General features: G+C 46.9%; 1 protein-coding gene across 4 annotated transcripts in view; it reads left to right on the top strand.

Annotated features, from left to right (window-relative positions):
* LOC119967138 (glutamate receptor ionotropic, kainate 2) overlaps positions 1 to 22,781 on the top strand; it is a 587,375-nt gene that overhangs the window by 282,805 nt on the left and 281,789 nt on the right. For all 4 annotated transcript variants that reach the window (XM_038799270.1, XM_038799271.1, XM_038799268.1 and 1 more), the window contains exon 5: positions 15,389 to 15,570. In XM_038799270.1, the coding sequence (XP_038655198.1) occupies positions 15,389 to 15,570 (182 nt within the window). The remainder of the gene's footprint in view (positions 1 to 15,388; positions 15,571 to 22,781) is intronic.

Below are 22,781 nucleotides of genomic sequence, written 5' to 3'. Positions count from 1 at the left end.
TGCACCCGTAGCCCCTGGTACTCCTCCAAGCGGCTATGGATCTGCTGGAGTGATGCTGACATCTCCCTCTGAATGTCCAGGCCACACCCTAACATCTCCATCAGCTCCGGGATGACCTCTTTCACAGGCTCAGCACCAGGCTGGGACCCAGTTGGGCCCTGGGATCCAGCAGACCTCCTCCGTTCTTGCCTCCACCTAAAGTACATCACAGCAGTGTGGTACACACCAGATTGTGCCCCAGAAGCCCCACTAGCATGACTCACTGATATGGATGTATCTGCGCTGGTGGAGGGTGGCAATGACAGCTGTGATGTACGGTGGCATTCTTAGAACTCTCCTCCTAGGTGGCCTCCTGGGAGGGTGCAGAAGGTACCGCCTGGGATGGGATAATGCCTTTGGCTGAAAGACCTGCGGGAGAATGGACATGTGGTCAGTGGGAGGGATGGGTCAGTCAGTAAGTCAATGATAACTCAAGTCTGACAGGCCCTCCAGTTGGGGCCCGGTGGTTCCTCACCTCTGTGGCATCCGCCAGCCTCCGCGTTTGTGACCACCCTGTTCTCGGCCACACCGGTCACCTCCAGGGCCCGGTCCTCGAAGGTGGTGAGGATCCTGATGTCTGGCACACCACCGCCAGTCTGGGATCTCTCCCGGCGATTGTGGGAGAGCTTTTCCTGATGAGATACAGAGACGGTATAATTAGCAGCACACGTGGTTCACAGTGGTGGCGGATGGTTTGCAGGAAGGGTTGGGGAGGTTGAAGGGGGGAGAGGGTGGAGGGAGAGTTGGTGTGGTTGAAGGGGGAGGGGGATGGATGCTCCCATGCGAGGGGGGTAAGGTCTCAGATAGGGGATGGGGCGCGTTGATGTCTACATACATGTGCTGCCCGGTGTAGGTCGTTGACCATCTTCTTGCACTGAATGCCAGTCCTGCTGGTCACACTCCCTGAGCTCACTGCCGCCACCACCTCATCCTGGGCAGCATTGACTGCCCGATGCCTGACCCTCCTGGACCCTCAGTGGAACAGGACATCCGTCCTGGCCTCCACAGTGTCTAGCAGCCTCCCCAAGTCTGCGTCCCCGAATCTTGAATCTAGGCGCCATTGTTGCAAGATGGCTAAGGGTTGGCTGAGCAAGTGCACTTTAAGTGCTGCTCGACCTTGTTAGCGAAGGGCTGACGAATCAGCTGGTGAGTCTGCATTTGCGGCAAGAGGCCCGTGGGGCCTCGTTAAGTGGACTAATTAACGTTGAATAGCCGGCCTCGCTGGGTAGAGCACCGGGTAGCTCGCAGCAATTCGCGCTTGCTGCAACACCTCCAAATCTTTTCGGAGAATTGAGCCTGAGGTCTCATTCCTAAATATATTTATGTCCACTGAGACGATACATCAAAAGTTAAGATCAGTTAATAATTCTGGTAACTGTTTATGTGTTAACTCCATTGTTGTACTGTGCGAAACAATATTAACTCAGCAAGGAAATATAACACAGCCTAATGAAACAATTACATGAAGAGGTCCAGCTGGTTTGACTAGTCAGCCTGTTTAGATGAGTGATGTTTAAATTAAAAGCTTTCCACTGCAAACAATTACACGTCCTTGTGGTTTTGGTGATGTTATTGTTCACTGGAATATGATCTGAAACTGCGAAAAATCTTTCTGCTAAACAGCTTATGTTTATTAAATCGTTAAGTTTTACTGTTGTTGGACGGCATGCTGTGGACAATTAGGTTTTAATTTACTCTTGTGTGATGGATTCGATCGAGGAAAATATTTGGTTGGTACTGGATTTTGTTTTGAAATCAAGTTTCTTTGAGGTTTATGGATGTATATATTTGAACTACAGGTCTGTGTGAGAAAAGACCATTTAGCCCATCATGACCATTCCATCCCTTGGCCATATATATGATTGTTGTGCTAAGAATTGTGGATAAAATTGAGATTGAACAGGAGATAGACAGGCTTGCAGAATGGGCCGACAAAGTGGCAGATAGAATTTAATAGAGAAGTGAGGAGTGAAGCATTTTCGTAGAAGGTACAGGGGGAGGTGATATACATTTAATGGCACAATTATACAAAGTGTGCCGGATCAGTGGCCTGGGGGTGCACATCCATCGAGCTTTGAAGTTGCCAGGGAATAGAACAAAGAAAGAGCAAAGAACAATACAGCACAGGAACAAGCCCTTCAGCTCTCCAAGCCTGCGCCAACCACGTGTCATATCTGGACCCACTGCCTGTATCCTTCTACACCCCGTCTGTTCATGTGTCTGTCGAGGTAAGTCTCAAAGGTTGCTGATTTATCTGCCGAATAACAAATACTGAGAGAGTGAATGGGATCTTGGGTTTCATAAATAGAGACATTGGGCTGGATTATTCTGCTCCGCCCACCACAAGATCTCCACGGGCGGGATGCGGACCATGTAAAGGTCCATTGACCTTGGCCGGGAATTCCTGGTCACCTGACAGGCGGGGCTGGAGAATTCTGCCCATTAAGTGCAAAATCAGGGAATTTATGCTGAATCACCACACTTCAGGAAAGATGGTTCTTGAGAAGGTGCAGTAAAGATTTGCCAGAATAGTTCCAGGGATGGGTGTTTTTAGTTATAAGGTTGGAAAGGCCGGGGATGTTCTACTTGGAGCAAAGGAGGTTGAGGGGGGATTTGATCGAGGCGCACAGGATTTTGACAGGCTTATATAAAGTAGACAATGAGAAACTGTCCCCATTGACCAGGGGAAAAGATCTAGGGCGGAATTCTCCGCTCCCGCAAAAAATCGGAAAAGCCGTTGTGAACTCGGCCGAGTTTCATGACGGCCTCGGAGGCCGCTCCTCTCACCTTATTTACCCCCACCCGGGGGGCTAGGAGCGGCGCTCCGTAACTCTCGGCCGCCAGGCCTTGACGCTTGCATCAAGGCGGCGCGCCGAGAATGACGCGACGGCGGCGCTTATGTGATGTCAGCCGCGCATGCGCAGATTGGTCGGCTCCAACCCGCGCATGCGCGGCTGGCGTCACAACGGCTGACGGCTCCAACCCGCACATGCACGGTTGCCGTCTTCCCCTCCACTGCCCCGCAAGACGTGGTGGCTTGATCTTGCGGGGCAGCGGAGGGGAAAGAGTGCGTCGCTTTGAGACGCCGGCCTGACGATCGGTCGGCACCGATTGCGGGCAAGTCCCCTCCCGAGCACGGCCGTGGTGCTCATTCCCCTCTATGCTCCCCAACAAGCTTCAAACGGCACTTTGGCGCCCATGTTCACGACGGCAGCGACCAGGTGTGGTTGCCGCCGTCGTGAACCGGTCGGGAACGTCAGGCTGCTCGGCCCATCCGGGCCGGAGAATCGCCGGTCGCCGTGCAAAACGGAGAGCGGCGATTCTGCCGAGCGGGGGGTGGGAGAATTGCGGGGGGCACCAGGGGGGTGTATCGTGAGTCGCCCAGCCCTCCCGTGATTCTCCCACCCGGCGTGGGGAGCGGAGAATTCCGCCCCTAACATTCTGAGCAAGAGATGCAGGGGGAAATGTGATGAAGAATATTTATATGCAGTAAGTGGTAATGATTTTGGAATCCGCTGCTCAAGAGGGTGGTGGAAGCACAAGCAATCAATGAGTTTGAAAGGAAATTGCATGGGCACTTGAAGGAGGTAAAGTTGCAGGGCTACAGGAATCGAGCAGGGGAATGGGACTGAATGGATTTCTCAACGTGGAGCCGGCATGGTCTCAATGAGATGTGCCGGAAATTACTCAGTGGGCAGAATCTTTTGCCCTCACTGGTAGCATGTTTGGAGGTGAGGAGGGAATTTAATCAGCAGGAGGGTGTCAGGTGAGAACCTTGCTGCCTTCCCAACCCCACCCCAGTTAAGTGCAGGATGATCAGGTCTGTAGTCAACCAACCCAACCTGTCACCAATTGAGGCCCATAAGTGGGCAAATAATGACCACATAAAGGCCTCATTGTTCTGCCGTTGGTATTGATCCAACTGCGGGGAGGCCTGTCGCCATGCAGCATGCACCTTTGGCGGGACTGGAAGAGCTCTCTGGCGGCAGGGGCCTGAAAATCCAGCCCTTTGTATGGGGGCTATTCTCCAAAATGGAGACAAAGTGTTCGCGCCGTCGTGAACGCCGTCGTATTTCACGCCGTCGTGAAATGGGCACGGGGACAACCGATTCTGTCCCCACAGGGGGCCAGCATGGTGCTGGAGCAGTTAACACCGCCCCATCCTCCCTTCCCAGCGGCAAATGGGCGCTGCGCCAACCCGCGCATGCGCAGTTGGGCCGCGCCAAACTGCGCATGTGCGGGGGACTTCTTCAGTGCGCCGGCCCTGACGCAACATGGTGTGGGGATTCAGGGGCCGGCTGCGCAACAAAGTAGGCCCATGGGGGGAGAGGCCCGGCCCGCCTATCGGTGGGCCCCGATCGTGGGCCAGACCCCATCAGAGGCCCCCTCCCCGTAGAAGGAGCTCTTTTCCCCACCCCACAGGCTGTCCCCCCGATACTTTGCGCAGAGTTCTCGCCGGCAGCGACCAGGAGTGAACGGCGCCGGCGGGACTCTGTCGTATCTGCGCGGCCGCTCAGCCCATCAGGGCCGGAGAATCGGTGGCCCCGCTGATTCCAGGGTCCCGTGGCTGGCGCCGCGTCAAATGCGCTGCCGCAAATGGCGCCGATTCTCCGCACCTCGGAGAATCGCGCATCGGCGTCGGGGCGTCGTGGCGTGGTTGCGGCAATTCTCCGGCCTGGCGCGGGGCTCGGAAAATTGCCCCTTATTTGTTCCACTGCCCTAATTTTCAGATCGAACAAAAGGAAAATTAGCTCAGATTTAGCTACATATTTATTTTTCAGGTGCCTGCATATATCATTCATCATTAAGTGTGGCGATGGGCTCCGATTATAGAACCCGATTATGTTGGCATGTTGTGTTTCATCTGTAATTTCATTTTCTGGTAATCCTGTTTCCAGATAAAAATATAAGTAGAATGTATGTTTTGCACTGTATGTTTCACTGAATCTATGATCTGCAATGTCAGATGGAGCCAGAGTGAGTCCTGAATCCACATGCGATGATGGCAATATAAATGAAACATTAAATTTACTGCCGAGAATGTAAAATGTTCGGACAGAAAAAAGTATTCGGCAGACTGAGGCAGTGATAGCGCCAGTCCACAGGGATCTTATCATTAGGCTAGTTTAACGGGTTTGTAAAGGGTATTTTGTTTGTATGGATTTGTTTACTTTTGTATTTTGGAAAATGAAAACGTTAATAAAAATATTTTCCAAAAAAATCATTAGGTTAGCTTGCAATATTTGTTCCAGGCATTAAACGTGCACAATTTTATAGAACTGCAAAGCCCTTTCATAAAGAAAGGATTGGGCTATGTCTACCCAATAAAGACCAGCTGATTGCAGTATTCCACAGAAGTAGATTAAGAATTTATTGTTATAATCTCATGAACAAGGTGGTGCAGTGGTTAACACTGCTGCCACATGGTGCTGAGGACCCGGGTTCGATCCCGGCCCCAGGTCACTGTGGAGTTTGCACATTCACCCCGTGTCTGCGTGGGTTTCACCCCCACACCCAAAGATGTGCAGAGTAGGTGGATTGGCCATGCTAAATTGCCCCTTAATTGGAAAAAAATAATTGTGTATCCTAAATTTTTAAAAATTAGTCAAAGTATTTTAGTGTATGCTGATATTGTACAGGAGGCATGTAGTAATGGAAGGAAATATTGGTGTTGATACAGTCAGGACATAAAAGGGCGTCCTTTTGTGAGTGAAAATAGGCATTGTTTGGGCCAGGAAAAGGGCTATCGCCTCTGGTGGACAAAAAGATTCTGTGGAGCATCTCAATATTTTCCTGAATTATGGCAACCAAAGGCTCTTCTTTGTATTGGGAAAACCACCTGTCCAATTGCAACATTTAAATTAATATTGCTTCCATTTTGAAAATATGATTTATGCCTTTTACCTTGTGTCGGAGATGACTGAGCAACAATTAGCAGCTATTACACAATAACTCATGAGTCAGTTTAATTCTGTTCACGTGGACAAAGTCTTATTTTGTAAAAAATTGCTGGCAGACAAATTGAAACAGTCAAGCAAAATTTAATCACTGGAAATGAAAAAGGCCTAATTTAAAGTTTACCTCCGTGGTCCCTCAGTAGGAAGTGAAGTTTGCATCTCATCTTTCCTTCACAGAACAAGTAGTGACCTATTTCTTATATATCCTTATTTAATTAAAGTGTATTTTATCCGTCTCGCAATGTGCTCGTGGTGATAGCTTCAGCGACTCAAAAGGATAGAGCGAAGAGTGAGGAATTTGTGATGTCCTAATGAATTTCTAAGCATACAAATTAAAGAATAGGGGTGTGCGTATTGGAACCTGACAGGATTATGTAGTCAGACTGAAGTGACATTTTGATAACATGTTTCCCCACTCCAGTATTTAAAATAACTGACAGCATTTTGAGTTGAGAATTATGAGCTCCATAATGCTGGTGAAAGAATCCTAAAAGGCTTATAGCGATTTCATCTGTTTGATGGCAAGTAGTTATCAAGATAGCGACTGGGACTCACATATCTGGGTCTCCAGCAGCAGTACAGAAGCTACTTGTGTATGCTATGAATTGCCAGAAATCATTTTTATTTGAGGTCAGGAACTGCCCAGGAACTGAATCTTTAGTCATACAACAGGATGAATTTCTTTCCCCATTGCAGTTGATCTTTTATGGATGGGAGGAAGATAAGAGCAACCTCTATATGTGTTACTCCTCCAACTTTTGTAACTGGAGCCTCAGTCCTGAATTTTCACAAAGATGGAAGGGCTCTGCACATCAGCCAAAATGGAAACAGAGCCCCAGTTCTGGAAGTCCCACCCCTGAACCCACCAGCCAACATTTTTCTGGGGTGGGTTGAGGGTCAAATTGTCCTTTGCACATCCATGGTTCACAGAGGCAGCTGCACATGTAACAATGTAGCTGGCCTCAAAGAGAAGCAGTTTTCAGTATTGTAATGTCCAAATTCGTAACTGTGTACTTTAGACCTTTGCTGGGGTTATTTGGAAAGGTCCAAGAACCTCTCCTTTTGTGAGAAGTCAGATGACCTTTGTGAGAGGTCAGATCCCCTTTGGGAGAGGTTAGGTACCTCATTCGGATTGTTAATAGTAAACATGAATGTGTATAAAAAGTGAATAAGTACGCTGGTGTCTTACAGTACAGTCAAGCTGTCAAGTCATTTAAATCACAGGCCCTTTAATTTTTTCAAAAAATAATAAGCTGCCGTTGAAAAAAACTGGTGCTTATTATTTCACTGTTTGTTGATATAAACCTGAGGGTTATCATTATAGTATTAATGATGCTTGACTGCTTCCATAACCTATCATCACAGTGGGGGTGGAGGTCTATAAATTCACAGTTTGATTAACAAGTTGTCAAGAGATTGATATACTTTGATGTGGGTCTATGAAAACAAATGTTTGTTTCATAAGGGATTAAGTCCTTTAAGGCGATCTTTGATTCTAAGGGATTAAGTACTTAAAGGTAGTTAAAGTTATTAATTGGAGATTTAAAAAAATATCATGAAATATCAGATATTTAGAAAATCACTTTGTTCAATCTCACTACGGCTCATCAGGTCTGTCCATGGTGGATACTGGGTGAATTAGCATGTAGGGTGTATGGGCAAAGGGTGATGAGTGGGGAGCATGTGTTGGCATGGGTTGGTAATACATTAGCAAGGACTATAAAGGACCATGAAGATGTGTGGGGACATGCATGGGAAGTATGTGGGTGGTGAGGGGATATGAGAAGTGAGGGCAAGACAGCTTTTTAAGATTATTTGTATTAGGCTGAACTTTCAGGATGGCGGGGGCTCAGCCTCTGTCATTCAAAGAGTCAGCGGGGACCACCCCCCACTGATTCCAGCAGCCAATGCAAGGTCACACTCCATCGAAAATTGATTGGTAGAAGATGGGATTTGCGACCTCACTCAGGAGGACGTCCCGCCTTGGAGAGCTGTGGCCAATCAGATTTGCTTGAAGCCCTCCAGTCCTCCTACGGCAGTGCTGTAGGCGCCAGAATAGGCACTAAGTGCCAGGAACTAGAAGACAGGTTAGTGGCAAGAGTTGCAGCGTGGGGAGTGTCGGGAATGCCTGGGGGATTGCGAGGGGGGAGTGCGGTCTCAGGAGGTGGGGTGGGGTGGAGGGAGGTCTGTAGGTCACTGGGTGCTCCCAGTCAGAAGGGGACTTCTGTTGGAGATGCCGTCCCTGACCCCACATTTCCTACCCAAGATCCAACTGTGTTCAATTATGTGATCCCAACACCGCCTCCCCCCCGCCCCCCACTCCCCCACTGAGCGGCCATCCGCCCGCCCGCCTAAAGATTGTGGCTCGGCGTGAATTAGGCCCTGAAGTAACCATTAAGGGCCTTAACTGGGGCAAGTACGGGCTTCCCTTTAAAAGCCCTTCCCGCCCCACTGTAAAATTGCTACCAGGGCAGGGTGGGTGGGATCCTGGAGGGAATCCCCTCCATGAAATTTCATGCTGGGATGGGAGGTCCAATTCCTGTTGGCATCAGCCTCCCTGCAATGAAATTCCGAAGATTTGGGGCACTTTCTCCCGAGTTCTGTTTGCAGAGTTTGGAATTTTCCTGATTCTGCCCTCCTGACACGGGAGCAATAATTTAGCCCTCTATCTTTTGTTTTGAAGGAATGTCAGTGTTCAGACAATTATAGGGAATTTTCCTTTTACTCTTCAAGCAAATTTAAGCCTTCATGGATATTTTTCATGGAGATTATCTGTTTCTAAATTTGAATATTAAATTAGTTATCTTTTTTTAAAATAAATTTAGAGTACCCAATTCATTTTTCCAATTAAGGGGCAATTTAGCGCAGCCAATCCACATACCCTGCACATCTTTGTGTTGTGGGGGCAAAACCCACACTAACACGGGGCGAATGTGCAAACTCCACACTCCCAGAGCCGGGTTTGAACCTGGGACCTCGGCGCCGTGACACAGGAGTGCGAACCACTGCGCTACCGTGCTGCCCCTGAATATTAAATTATTTATAAAGTTGCCAAAAGGATATAGAAGACACCCTTATTCTCCACCAGTTCACAGAAGCATTCATTTTTCGCTTTGGTTTTGACTAGTAATCTTCTCCTCTCCCCCATTCACTTCCTCTTCATTTCATAGAAGCACATTTCATAGAATTTACAGTGCAGAAGGAGGCCATTCAGCCCATCGAGTCTGCACCAGGTCTTGGAAAGAGCACCCGACCCTATCCCCATAACCCAGTAATCCCACCCAACACTAAGGGCAATTTTGGACACTAAGGGCAATTTATCATCGCCAATCCACCTAACCTGCACATCTTTGGACTGTGGGAGGAAACTGGTGCACCCGGAGGAAACCCACGCACACACGGGGAGGATGTGCAGACTCCGCACAGACAGTGACCCAAGCCAGAATTGAGCCTGGGACCCTGGAGCTGTGAAGCGATTGTGCTGTCCACAATGCTACCATGCTGCCCTCTTGAGTAGCACCTCTTTGGTGCTCAGTTCGTACTGGCAATCTTCAACACCCATCTCTCTGTAGATCTTGCTGGCATTCGTACAGTTTTTTTCACCTGACAATTTGCAACTACAATGCTGTATTTGATACCACAATGAGCTTTCAACTACATATCAGCTCTATCGCTAAGTCCTTCCTCTTCCCCCTGCTCCACCCTACCTCAGCTCACTCATGCATTTGTTGCCTCTAAACGTGTCCAATCTAATTCTCTCCTATATGCCCTCCAATCTCCCACCTCATATAAAACTAAGGTTACCTCAAATTCTGCTGCCTGGATCCTAACTCACAGCAATCCACCCCACGTAGTTCCATCGCCCCTGTGCTTATTGGCCTACATTGCTGGTTTAGCACAGCCCCTACTGGGGCTGGTTTAGTACAGGGCTAAGTAGCTGGCTTTTAAAGCAGACCAAGGCAGGCCAGCAGCACAGGTTCAATTCCCGTGTCAGCCTCCCGAACAGGCGCCAGAATGTGGCAACTAGGGGCTTTTCACAGTAACTTCATTTGAAGCCTACTTGTGACAATAAAGGATTTTCATTTTTCATTTCACATTGGCTTCTGATCCGTCAATACCTCAATTTCAAAGTTCTCATCCTCATTTTCAAATCCCTCCATGACTTTATCCCGCCCTATCGTTGCAATCTTCTCCCGCCGCACAACCCTCCAAGATCTCTGCATGCTTCCAATTCTGGTTTACAAAGAACAAAGAAAAGTACAGCACAGGAAAAGGAACAGGCCCTTTGGCCCTCCAAGCCTGTGCCAATCATGATGCCCTAACTAAAAACAAAACCTTCTGCCCTTACTCAGTCCGTATCTGTCTATTTCCTCCCTGTTCACGTACCCATCCAGATGCCTCTTAAATGTTGCAAATGTACTTGCTCCCACCACATTCTCTGGCAGCACGTTCCATGAACCCACCACTCTGTGTGAAAAACCTACCCCGCACATGTCCCTTAAACTTTCTCCCTCTCACCTTAAACCTGTACCTCCTTATAATTAACACTTGCACCCTTGGAAAAAGCCTTTGCCTCTCATAATTTTGTGGGCTTCTATCAGGTTTCCCCTCAGACCCCGTCTTTCCAGTGATAACAATCCTAGTTTATTCAACCTCTCATCATAGCCAACACCCTCAAGACCAGGCAACATCCTGGTGAACCTTCTTTGCACTCTCTCTAAAGCATCCATTCCTTCTGATAATGTGGTGACCAGAACTGCACGCAATACTCCAAATGTGGTCTAACCGAGGTTTTATACAGTTGCAACATCATTTTCCAACTCCTGGAATCAATGCCCTGGCTGATGAAGGCATGCATATCTTTTTTGCGCATCACTAATTTTATTTATTCACCTTTGATGGCCATGTCTTCAGATATCTAGGCCCAAAGCCTTGGAATTTCCTCAGCAAAACTCTCAGGCACTCTTGCTCTTCCTTCTCTTTTAAGATGCTTCTTCAAACCTACCTCTTTGATCAAGATTCTGGTCACCTATTCTAATAGCTCCTCGTATGGCTCAGTGTCAAATAGTATTGAATGGAGTACTTGTGAAGTGTTTTGCGACATTTTGTTTTGGTAAAGGTGCTATATACATTTATCGGAGCACATGGCCTTTGACCACAAAGGGCTTAATCCAGCACTCGATGCCCACATACATTCTAATCAGTGGTGAGTGAATGGCAATCAGGAGAATGTGATGTTTTTGTTCCTGCTCTAAGCTGTGAGTACTGAAGCCCATTGCAGTGTCTTGCTGAAACAACTGGTAGCCAAAGCCAGGGACCTTCTGAGTTTGCATTATTCAGCTGCTGGCTGAGAGTCTGGGGCAGATAGATAACTAGGAGCTACATGAGGTATATTCTGCTGTATTACCAACATAACTTTGCAAATGCATGAAAGGTTTCCGAAGTGGCTATTCTCCCTCCCTTCCCTCCTGCCCTGAGTTAAAATATGTTTTTATACAATTGTCTCACTCAATACAATGAGTAATATTCTAGCTGAGTAGACCAATGTATCCTGAGACAGTCGTGAAATAAAATCTTTTAGCTCTGACAGGAATTCCCTCAGGAAACCGATCAGTCCTTACAGGAGAAAACATATGAGTGAAACTATATTTGTTCTGTAAATTGACATATTTCACCCTGTGATTATGGCTCATTAAATGATTCAATGAAACTCTTTTGTCTTTATAATTATAGTCTTAAGGCTACTGCCACTTAAGGCAAAATAATGCTGCAGTTTATCCGTTAACTGTATCCCAACATTTCAGACTTGAAAGTTGATTGCTCGTTCCGGCTGCAACCCCGACCACAGCCCGTCTACCCCACTGACCACCCATTATTCCCACTGACCATGGAGGCTTCTGGCTGTGCTGCTGAAGCTGATTGCTAATTAGGAATTAGCAATCATAGTTAAGTAAGCACTTCACTGCTCCCAAGTGGGCCCCCGTGGGTAGGCGTACCATGTGGCATGCGGAGGTTATTGGCAAGTATCTCAATCAGACCGTGATGCCTGCACACCACCAACGCAGCAGCCAAAATCTGAACACCCAAGGCTGGGCCCCAGCACCGAGGACATTTTCACGACAAGAGGGTGGGTGGTCCAGCACCCGGTCCAGGCAACGTTACCTGTGGCACAGAGTCTGGGGTCCAGTAAGCAGGGCCCCCACTGTGTGCCACCAGGGCTGTGTGGGCGGGGCGTGCTGGGGCTGGAGGGAAGGAGCAATAGGGGGACTGGAGGGGTCCAGAGTGGAAGACACCAAATGGTTGTCAGTCTCACACCCTCTCCCAATTCCTTGCAGATATTACACAGCATGGATGATATCTTGGAAGCTGCCCTCACGGTGCTGTTGGCAGGCCAGGCATCCAGACGTCAGAGAAGGTGGCAGCAGCAGCGTCAGCAGAGAATTGAGGCACCAGTCCATATGCAGGACCCTGCCCCATACCCTTTGGACCTGGCCGAACAATAGGCCAGGAAGGGACCCAGAGATGGGGCCGTTGATGGGGCCGTCGGCGGTCCAAGGTGTACAGTCATTGCTTGTCTTTCAAACAGTGACGTGCGCGTGCTGCAGGAGGCTCCGTCTCAACAAGGGGAAGTGTCCTCGCGAACTTGGCACCACGTGGAGAAGGAGGATACCCACTCCCATGGCCGTCAAGGTCACCACAGCCTTGAACTTCTATGCCTCAGGATCGTTCCAGGGCTTGCGCGGGGACTTGTGTGGCATCTCACAGGTTACAGCTCACAAGCGCACCCCTGAAGTTACGAATGCCCTGTTTATCCGGGCAGTGGACAATATACACTTTGACATGGACCAAGTCCAACAGGATGCCCGTGCAGCAGCATTCTTCACCATCGCCAGGATGCCCCATGTCCAGGGGGTCATGGATGACATGCATATTGCTTTGCCCTCATCGGGCCATCAGGGACTGCCCTACGTCAACAGAAAGGGGTTCCACTCCCTGAACATGCAGCTTGCATGACAGCTACATCCTGGGGCAGTCGGATATCCCCAGCCTCTTCAATCATTCCAGTATAGCCATTTGGCTCTTGGGGGGATAAGGGGATCTGCTGAGGACCTGGTCAATGATGCAAGTCGGAAGGCCAGTGACCGATGCGAAAACTCGATGTAACAAGGCCTATGCAGCCACCTGGGGCCTCATTTAGTGGACCAATTAATGTTTTATAGCGATGAAGGCCTCGCCAGGCTGAGCGTCGGGAAGCTCGCGACAATTCCCACTCACTACCACACTTAGAAGCGTTTTGGTTAAATCACGCCCTAAATAATTCTAATATTTAACCCAATGCAAAGGTGTGTGGTTTAAAGAGCATCATTGATAGGGAAGAACAGTGGCGCAGCGGTTAGCATTGCTGCCTCATGACGCTGAGGTCCCAGGTTTATTATTAACGGGATTATTATTTAAACGATAAAATATTAAAGCATGCCGCTGTGCAGAGAGACCTGGGTGTGCTAGTGCATGAGTCACAGAAAGTTGGTTTACAGGTGCAACAGGTGATTAAGAAGGCAAATGGAATTTTGTCCTTCATTGCTAGAGGGATGGAGTTTAAGACTAGGGAGGTTATGTTGCAATTGTATAAGGTGTTAGTGAGGCCACACCTGGAGTATTGTGTTCAGTTTGGGTCTCCTTACCTGAGAAAGGACGTACTGGCGCTGGAGGGTGTGCAGAGGAGATTCACTAGGTTAATCCCAGAGCTGAAGGGGTTGGATTATGAGGAGAGGTTGAGTAGACTGGGACTGTACTCGTTGAAATTTAGAAGGATGAGGGGGGATCTTATAGAAACATATAAAATTATGAAGGGAATAGATAGGATAGATGCGGGCAGGTTGTTTCCACTGGCGGGTGAAAGCAGAACTAGGGGACATAGCCTCAAAATAAGGGGAAGTAGATTTAGGACTGAGTTTAGGAGGAACTTCTTCACCCAAAGGGTTGTGAATCTATGGAATTCCTTGCCCAGTGAAGAAGTTGAGGCTCCTTCATTAAATGTTTTTAAGGTAAAGATAGATAGTTTTTTGAAGAATAAAGGGATTAAGGGTTATGGTGTTTGGGCCGGAAAGTGGAGCTGAGTCCACAAAAGATCAGCCATGATCTCATTGAATGGCGGAACAGGCTCGAGGGGCCAGATGGCCTACTCCTGCTCCTAGTTCTTATGTTCTTATGTTCAATCCCGGCGCTGGGTCACTGTCCGTGTGGAGTTTGCACATTCCACCCGTGTTTGCTTGGGTTTTGCCCCTGCAACCCCGCAGGGTAGGTGGGTTGGCCACGCTAAATTTCCCCTTAATTGGAAAAAAATGTGTTGGGTACTCTAAATTTATTTAGGAAAATAGAGCAGCAGCACTGATCATTTTCATTCCAGCTTTTAAAAAATTCATTTTTATTGAGAAAACAGGGTGAAAGGCGAGGGCATTTCATGGCTGGGGATCAATAACTAATATACTGTGCTGAAGGGAGAGAGAGCACAAACATTAAATAGAAAGATGCTGGAGGATTGAGTAGTACACTGGGTCTTAACTCTATACTGTCACCTCTCAGGCCCAGGTTTTAATCAATGCCAGGCAACCTCAATCCAGCTTTGAATGCATGCGAATCCACAGCATAAAACACAATTAGGTTCAGCACAAATTAATAGTCAAATGCTCAATCTTGTTCAGGTAGACCGTTAGGGTGTTTGATATAGGAATGTTTTTAAAAATCATAATGATCCAGCAGAGAGCTGCTTCCCTGAATTAGGGGTTAAGATGCCTATTGGGAACTTCACTCTACTTCCTGGAATATATCTGACACGCAAGTGCTTGATTCTGACACTGAATGTGAAAACTGGTAGAGGGTTCCATTTTCTTATGCCGAGATTCCACCACTTCAACAGCACTAAAACTAAGCAAAACTAAAAAAATGTTTTTATAAAAACCACATTATGATAGGAAGAGCCTCGAGTTGAATTGTAAATGTATTATTTGCACTGCAGAATGAATTAAGTGCAGTTTATATGCATCATTCATTGCCACGGCAATAGTCATTAAAAGTTAATGTATTTCAGTAGACATGTCAGTCAGTGGAAGGTGATGCAGTTCAGCAAGTGGCCTTTGACACATGCAGGATATGAAAGTGTGCACTGGCATATGGGAGGTTTAATTGCTGCATTGGCATACATGTCACACATGGGCACAGAGCGATACATCAGTTATCCTTAAAAGAAGATTCATCTGCTTCATTGTATTTTTGTGTAATGTGCAGCGAGGTGAGTAAATGCCAATTAATTTTCTTACTCTGTGACAGGGTAAATTTCCCTCACAAGGTCAGACATCTTATGTTGTGTTTGCATTTCTTTTCATCTTCTCAAGGTCTGATTCGGCTACAGGAGCTCATTAAAGCTCCATCTCGGTACAGTATCCGCTTAAAGATTCGTCAGTTACCATCAGACACAAAGGATTCCAAGCCTTTGCTGAAAGAAATGAAAAGGAACAAGGAATTCCACGTAATATTTGACTGTGGTCATGAGATGGCAGCAGGCATCTTGAAACAGGTGACTATTTCTGAGGACATAGCAACATTGTGTATTCCAATCAAACGTAGTGACTACAGTGTTTATTTGGGTACCACACATTAAGTGTAAACCATTTTAAGTAAACAATTGCACTAGCTATTTTCTCTTTCACATTGACTCTAAAGAATTTGTTGGGGGTGCAGATATTCTCTTTAACATAGAACAGTACAGCACAGAACAGGCCCTTCGGCCCTCAATGTTGTGCCGAACAATGATCACCGTACTCATCCACCCTATACCCGTAAGCCAACAATCCCCCCCTTAACCTTACTTTTATTAGGACACTACGGGCAATTTAGCATGGCCAATCCACCTAACCCGCACATCTTTGGACTGTGGGAGGAAACCGGAGCACCCGGAGGAAACCCACGCACACAGGGGGAGGGTGTGCAGACTCCACACAGACAGTGACCCAGCCGGGAATCGAACCTGGGACCCTGGAGCTGTGAAGCATTTATGCTAACCACCATGCTACCCTGCTGCCCCTAGGAACTGATAAATTTGTTTGTTTTCTTCAAAAAAAATAACATGGTGTCGCAAATGCGTACATGTTTACGAGAGCTTAAAATGCAGACTGTTGAAAAAATATGCACATGCTTACCCATTATTTTTCGATCAGCAAAATCTTAGAAGCTTGCTGCTTACGATAAACGTTGCAGTTGATGGTGAAGTTTCAACTTCTACTACAGATTCCAATCAGATAACTTTGTCTATAATTTTGTCAATGTTGATCTGAGAAATTGAGCATGTCTGCAATAAAAAGGAAAATCATCTTTTCGATGGATTGTGTCCAGCTGAATTTTTTTGCACACATAAAGGATAAGGCCCCTTGGAAGCATTTCAGTCAGTTTTAGGTGGAATAATACTGTTTGGGAGACAGGCTGATTGGGGGAAGAGGGGAGTGGTGATGGTGGCATTTGTTTGTAGTGCTCACCATTGTGTGTTTCTTTCTCTTAACCCTGAAGCTCACAGCACTTAAGCAAAGGACGGGATTCTCTGGCCTCACTGTGGCATGTTTCACGGGGCGGGAGGTGGCCCGTCGCTAGTCAGTGGTGGGATCTTCTGGTCCCAACGCTGTCAATGGGATTTCTCAATGAATCAACCCCATGCACCACCAGTGGGACCGGACGATTCTGCCAGCATGTACAGCCAGATATCTCGTCCAAACACTTTGATACCTTAAAAAAATTTACATTAACTTTAGACTTCCTCTGATAAAGGAAGATATTGTCTAGAAATGCCTTGGGGCTATTACTGATTGACCAGAATTAATTTTCTGTCAGAAAAGCAGCCAAATAAAATCCCAATGAGAGCATAACAGAAGTTCCATCATTCTGCTGACAAGCAGCTTCAAGGAATTCCTAACCTTTGTTCATTGCAGGGAAGCACCAATTTCATTATATCCATCCCACCCTAATAATCTCCTTTCGGGTTCGATAGATATTTAATTTTGTTTTATCCTCAGTAGAAATTAGCATAACTATTGCATTTTCAAATGATTTAATCATTTTATTTTATTCCAAAAGAGATGTGACTATACTGACAAGATAAGGTGGTGGTGAGCTGCCTTCTTGAACCATTGCAGTCCATCTGGCAAAGGACACTCTCAGTGCTGTGAGGGAAGGAGTTCCAGGATTTTAACCCAGTGACAAGAAGGAATGGTGATATATTTCCAAGTCAGAATAGAGAGTGGCTTGGAAGGGAACTTCCAGGTGGTGTTGCTCCCATGTATCTGCTGCTCTTGTCTCTCTAGGTGGTAAAGGCCGCAGGTTTGGAAGATACTGTTGAAAGAAGTTTGGTGAGTTGCTCCAGTGCATCATGCAAATGCTACACACTGCTGCCACTGTGTGTTGGTGTTAGTGGGAATTAATGTTTAAGGCAGTGGATAGGTTGCAGACAAGAGGACTGAATGTTATCCAGGTTTGCAGATGACACTAAGATGAGTGGTAAAGCGATAAGTGCAGAGGATACTGGAAGTCTGCAGAGGGATTTGGTTAAGTTAAGTTAATGGGCTAGGGTCTGGCAGATGGAATACAATATTGACAAATGTGATGTTATCCATTTTATAACAGCAAACGGGATTATTATTTAAATGATAAAATATTAAAACATGCTGCTATGCAGAGAGACCTGGGTGTGCTAGTGCATGAGTCGCAAAAAGTTGGTTTACAGGTGCAACAGGATTAAGAAGGCAAATGGAATTTTGTCCTTAAATTGCTAGAGGGGTAGAATTTAAGACTAGGGAGGTTATGCTGCAATTGTATAAGGTATTAGTGAGGCCACACCTGGAGTATTGAGTTCAGTTTTGGTCTCCTTACTTGAGAAAGGATGTACTGGCACTGGAGGGTGTGCAGAGGAAATTCACTAGGTTAATCCCAGAGCTGAAGGGGTTGGATTACGAGGAGAGGTTGAGTAGACTGGGACTGTACTCGTTGGAATTTAGAAGGATGAGGGGGGATCTTATAGAAACATTTAAAATTATGAAGAGAATAGATAGGATAGATGGGGGCAGGTTGTTTCCACTGGCGGGTGAAAGCAGAACTAGGGGGCATAGCCTCAAAATAAGGGGAAGTAGATTTAGGACTGAGTTTAGGAGGAACTTCTTCACCCAAAGGGTTGTGAATCTATGGAATTCCTTGTCCAGTGAAGCAGTTGAGGCTCCTTCATTTTTTATTTTATTTTTTATAAATTTAGATTACCCAATTATTTTTTCCAATTAAGGGGCAATTTAGCATGGCCAATCCACCTACTCTGCACATTTTTGGGTTGTGGGGGCGAAACCTACGCAGACACGGGGAGAATGTGCAAACTCCACACGGACAGTGACCCAGAGCCGGGATTGAACCTGGGACCTCAGCGCCGTGAGGCGGTTGTGCTAACCACTAGGCCACCGTGCTGCCCTGAGGCTCCTTCATTAAATGTTTTTAAGATAAAGATAGATAGTTTTTTGAAGAATAAAGGGATTAAGGGTTATGGTGTTCGGGCCGGAAAGTGGAGCTGAATCTACAAATGATCAGCCATGATCTCATTGAATGGCGGAGCAGGCTCGAGGGGCCAGATGGCCTACTCCTGCTCCTAGTTCTTATGTTGTTGAGCCTCTTTCGTGTTGTTGGAGCTGCACTCATCCTGGTTAGTGGAGTGAATTCCAGTACACTCCAGACTTGGGAATCATGAGGACGGGGGACCAGGGGTGTTAGATACAAGGGCAAGGCTTTGTTTCCAGCATCACCCCCCTACCTGATGGCATTGGTTCCTTTGATCAGGCCCAAAGCATTTTGTAGAGAGCGATCTCTCCCTTCAGGAAGCACATGTAATCACACATAATCCCTGAGCCACTGCTAAATTCCAGTGGGCTCAGGAATAATTGGTATCAACTAGCTCAGTAATTAACCTAATAATACCCTACCGAATAATAGCATACCTAACAAAAATGGGAAGGTGTGTTTCCCCCATGGTCCCGTCCCTGCCTCCAACTTGTTCACAGGAGGTTATTCTATTGCCAGGAGACTGGCAGGCGGCTTCTCACATGGTTAAATAGGCCCGACCGCCAACTTTCCTGCCGTGATGGACTACATAAAATCCAGTCCAATGTTTCATTTGGATTACAACCATCAGCAAAAAGAAAGACATAATGAGAGCAGTGTGATAATAATAATGAGAATCTTTATTATCACAAGTAGGCTTACATTAACACTGCAATGAAGTGTGAATGTTCACACACGATTCAGTCACGTGACTTGCTTTGGTTCAGCACTTTGTCACTGGATGCAGGGCTTCATTTACATAGAGAGACTGAACAAGGTCCAGTTGTACTCCTTGCAACAAGAGTTGGTTAAGGGGAAATCTCAATCGTGAAGGTTTTTATAGAATAAATAAGGAATGATTGTTTCCGCTGGCTGAAAATGGGTAACCAGAGGTCATAGATTTAGTGAAACTGGCAAACAGACCAAAGTTGAGATTAGCATAGTTTTCTTTTAATTGCCTGAGTTGATAAGAAATGAATACACTGCCTCAGGAGTGGAGGAAACAGGTTCAATAACAACTTTCCAATGGGAATTGAATAACTGCTTGAAGGGTGCAATTTGCAGAGCAAAGTCAGAAAGAGCAGGGGAGTGGTGCTACCTGACATAAACACAATTGGGTAAGTGCCATCCCTCTGTGCTGTATCATGCTATGATTCTGTAGTTGTCGGATTATGGAACATCCTGTGTTCTAGGGCGTGATCGAATGGCCTCTTTGTGCCCGACTTGGTGACACGGCGGGGCTGTTAAATATCATGAGAGGCCTCCAGCGAGATTTGTGACGTTTGGAACATCTCGCAAGATCTAACGAGATCTCGCGAGACATCGCGATCTGGATCTCGCCCTCTCGTTAATTCTTTGAGGATGCAACGAGACACATTGATGAAAGTCGGGCAGTGGATGTGGTGTATATGGATTTCAGTAAGGCATTTGATGAGGTTCCCCATGGTAGGCTCATTCAGAAAGTTAGGAGGCATGGGATACAGGGAAATGTGGCTGTCTGGATGCAGAATTGGCTGCCCGAAAGAAGACAGTGAGTGTTAGTGGATGGAAAGTATTCCGCCTGGAGGTCGGTGACCAGTGGTATCCCGCAAGGATCTGTTCTGGGACCTCTGCACTTTGTGGTTTTTATAAATGACTTGTATGAGGAAGTGGAAGGGCGGGTTAGTAAGTTTGCCGATGACACAAAGGTTTGGGGAGTTGTAGATAGTGTTGAGGGTTGTTGCAGGTTACAACAGGATACTGACAGGATGCAGAGCTGGGCTGAGAAGTGGCAGATGGAGTTCAACCTAGATAAATATGAAGTGATTCATTTTGGAGTGTCGAATTTGAATGCTCAATGCAGGGTTAAAAGTAGGATTCTTGGAAGTGTGGAGGAACAGAGGGATCTTTGGGTCCACGTACATAGATCCCTCAAAGTTGCCACTCAGGTTGATAGGGTTGTTCAGAAGGCGTATGGTGTGTTGGCTTTCATTAACAGGGGGATTGAGTTTAAGAGCCGCGAGGCTTTGCTGCAGCTTTATAAAACCCTAGCTAGACCACGCTTGGAATATTGCGTCCAGGTCTGGTCGCCCCATTATAGGAAGGAGGTGGATGCTTTGGAGAGAGTACAGGGGATATTTACCAGGATGTTACCTGGACTGGAGAGCATGTCTTATGAAGAAAGTTTGAGGGAGCTAGGACTTTTCTCACTGGAGCTAAGAAGGCAGAGAGGTGACCTGATAATGGTGCACAAGGTGATGAGAGGCATGGATAGAGTGGATAGCCAGAGACTTTTTCCCAGGATGGAAATGGCTGTCAAGAGGGGACATAATTTTTAAGTGATTGGAGGAAGGTATATGGGAGATGTCAGAGGTAGGTTCTTTACACAGAGAGTGGTGGGCATGTGGAATGCACTGCCTGCAGAGGTAGTGAAGTCAGAGTCATTAGGGACATTTAAGTGACTCTTAGACAGGCACATGGACAGTAGTAAATTGAAGGGGCAATAGGTTAGGTTGATCTTAGATTAGGGTAAATGGTCGGCACAACATCGTGGGCTGAAGGGCCTGTACTGTGCTGTACTGTTCTATGTTCTATGATACAACACAGAGGATGGCACTGGGCGGGATCCAGATTTACATATTTAAGTGAGCAGTTGGGTTCACTTAAATATGTTGGCGCCCGATGCTCGCAAGGCCCAGAAATGAATGTTTGTGCCTGGGAGACCTCACCATGGCGCCGTTTACCACTGGTCCACACAAATGTGGACCAGGCGTAACAACACATCAGAGACCCAATGTGGACAAGTTCTGGGCAGGTTGGTACCCTAGCACCTGGGCACTGCCACTCAGGCTCCCTGGAGTGCCACCCATGGGTGGTACTGCTAGGATGTCAGGTTGCTCATGCTAGGGATCAGGCCCAGGAGTTCCCTGCCTTATGAGGTAGGGTGAGGGAGGCTCGGGGACCCCCTTGCAGGTACATTGGGGAAATGGGTAGGGAGGCTGCGGTGGGGAGTCAGAGGGGTGTGGTTGCAAGATCGGGGTAGTATGTAAAAACAAGCTCATCAGTGCAGGAAATTAGGTTAAGAGCGGCCTCACCAGGGTGTTCCTCACTAAGGTAAAATAAAAGAGTCCAGCGCCCCGCTAAACGTGGTCAAAATGGGACTCTGCTTTTTGGGTGTTAAATCGTACCCCTAGATCTTCAGATTCGCTTTTACTTCGCAGCAAAGTGAGTTCCAAATGGGTGGGATTTTCCATCCCCACCACGACGGTTTTCCCCATGGAGGATGCCGCAAGTCTGCCAAAAGCCCATTGACTTGGCCAGGATCGAAAACCCTGGCCAAAATGTGAGTCTCATTGTAGCATCACCTCAATATCACTTAGCAAGCAGCTACAACATTTTATTATTAACTTTAATGTTTTTAAAATTTCTGTTGATTTTAAAATTATATGCATGGGAGGAACTGACTGAAAGGTTTTCTTAAGCTTAAATTAAGTTGACTAAATCTGATCCTTTTCCATCTGCGAAAAAATGAAGTGGTGTAACAGAGATTTATATTCCGAATGCTGAAAATCCACAGAATCCTTACAGTACAGAAGGAGGCTATTCATTCCATTGAGTCTGCACCGACCCTCTGAAAGAGCAGACTAACTAGGCCCATCGCCTGCTCTATTCCCGTAACCCCCCCTCCCCGCATTTCTCATGGCCAATCCATCTCAACTGCACATCTTTGGACACTTAGGGACAATTTATCATGGCCAGTTCACCTAACCTGCACATTGTTGGACTGTGGGAGGAAACCGGAGTACCCGGAGGAAACCACACAGACAATGGGAGAACTCCGCAGAGTCACCCAATGCCGGGATTGAACCTGTGTCCCTGGCACAGTAAGTCAGCAGTGCTAACCACTGTGCCACCCCACGACCCACGACTTTTGAACTAAAAATAGACATCAGACCTGCCAGCATCTGTGGAAAGAGAAACAGAGTGGTTTGCATTGAATCTGATCTGTTCTACGGACCTGCTGAATATTTCCTGCACTTGTGTGTTTATTTTATATTCTGAAGACTTCTCGCTCCAGCCAAATGTGGTTGGTCACGGCACATATACTGGAGAAAAGGGAAATCAATAACATTTTCTCTGCACTTCTTTTTCTGCATACGAATGCTGGAAATGCACAAAAGATTATCA

This window comes from Scyliorhinus canicula, chromosome 6, assembly GCF_902713615.1.
Source record: "Scyliorhinus canicula chromosome 6, sScyCan1.1, whole genome shotgun sequence".
NCBI classification, from domain to species: Eukaryota; Metazoa; Chordata; class Chondrichthyes; order Carcharhiniformes; family Scyliorhinidae; genus Scyliorhinus; species Scyliorhinus canicula.
Note: the sequence above shows the minus strand (reverse complement) of the source record. Positions and strands in the feature narration are given on the sequence as shown.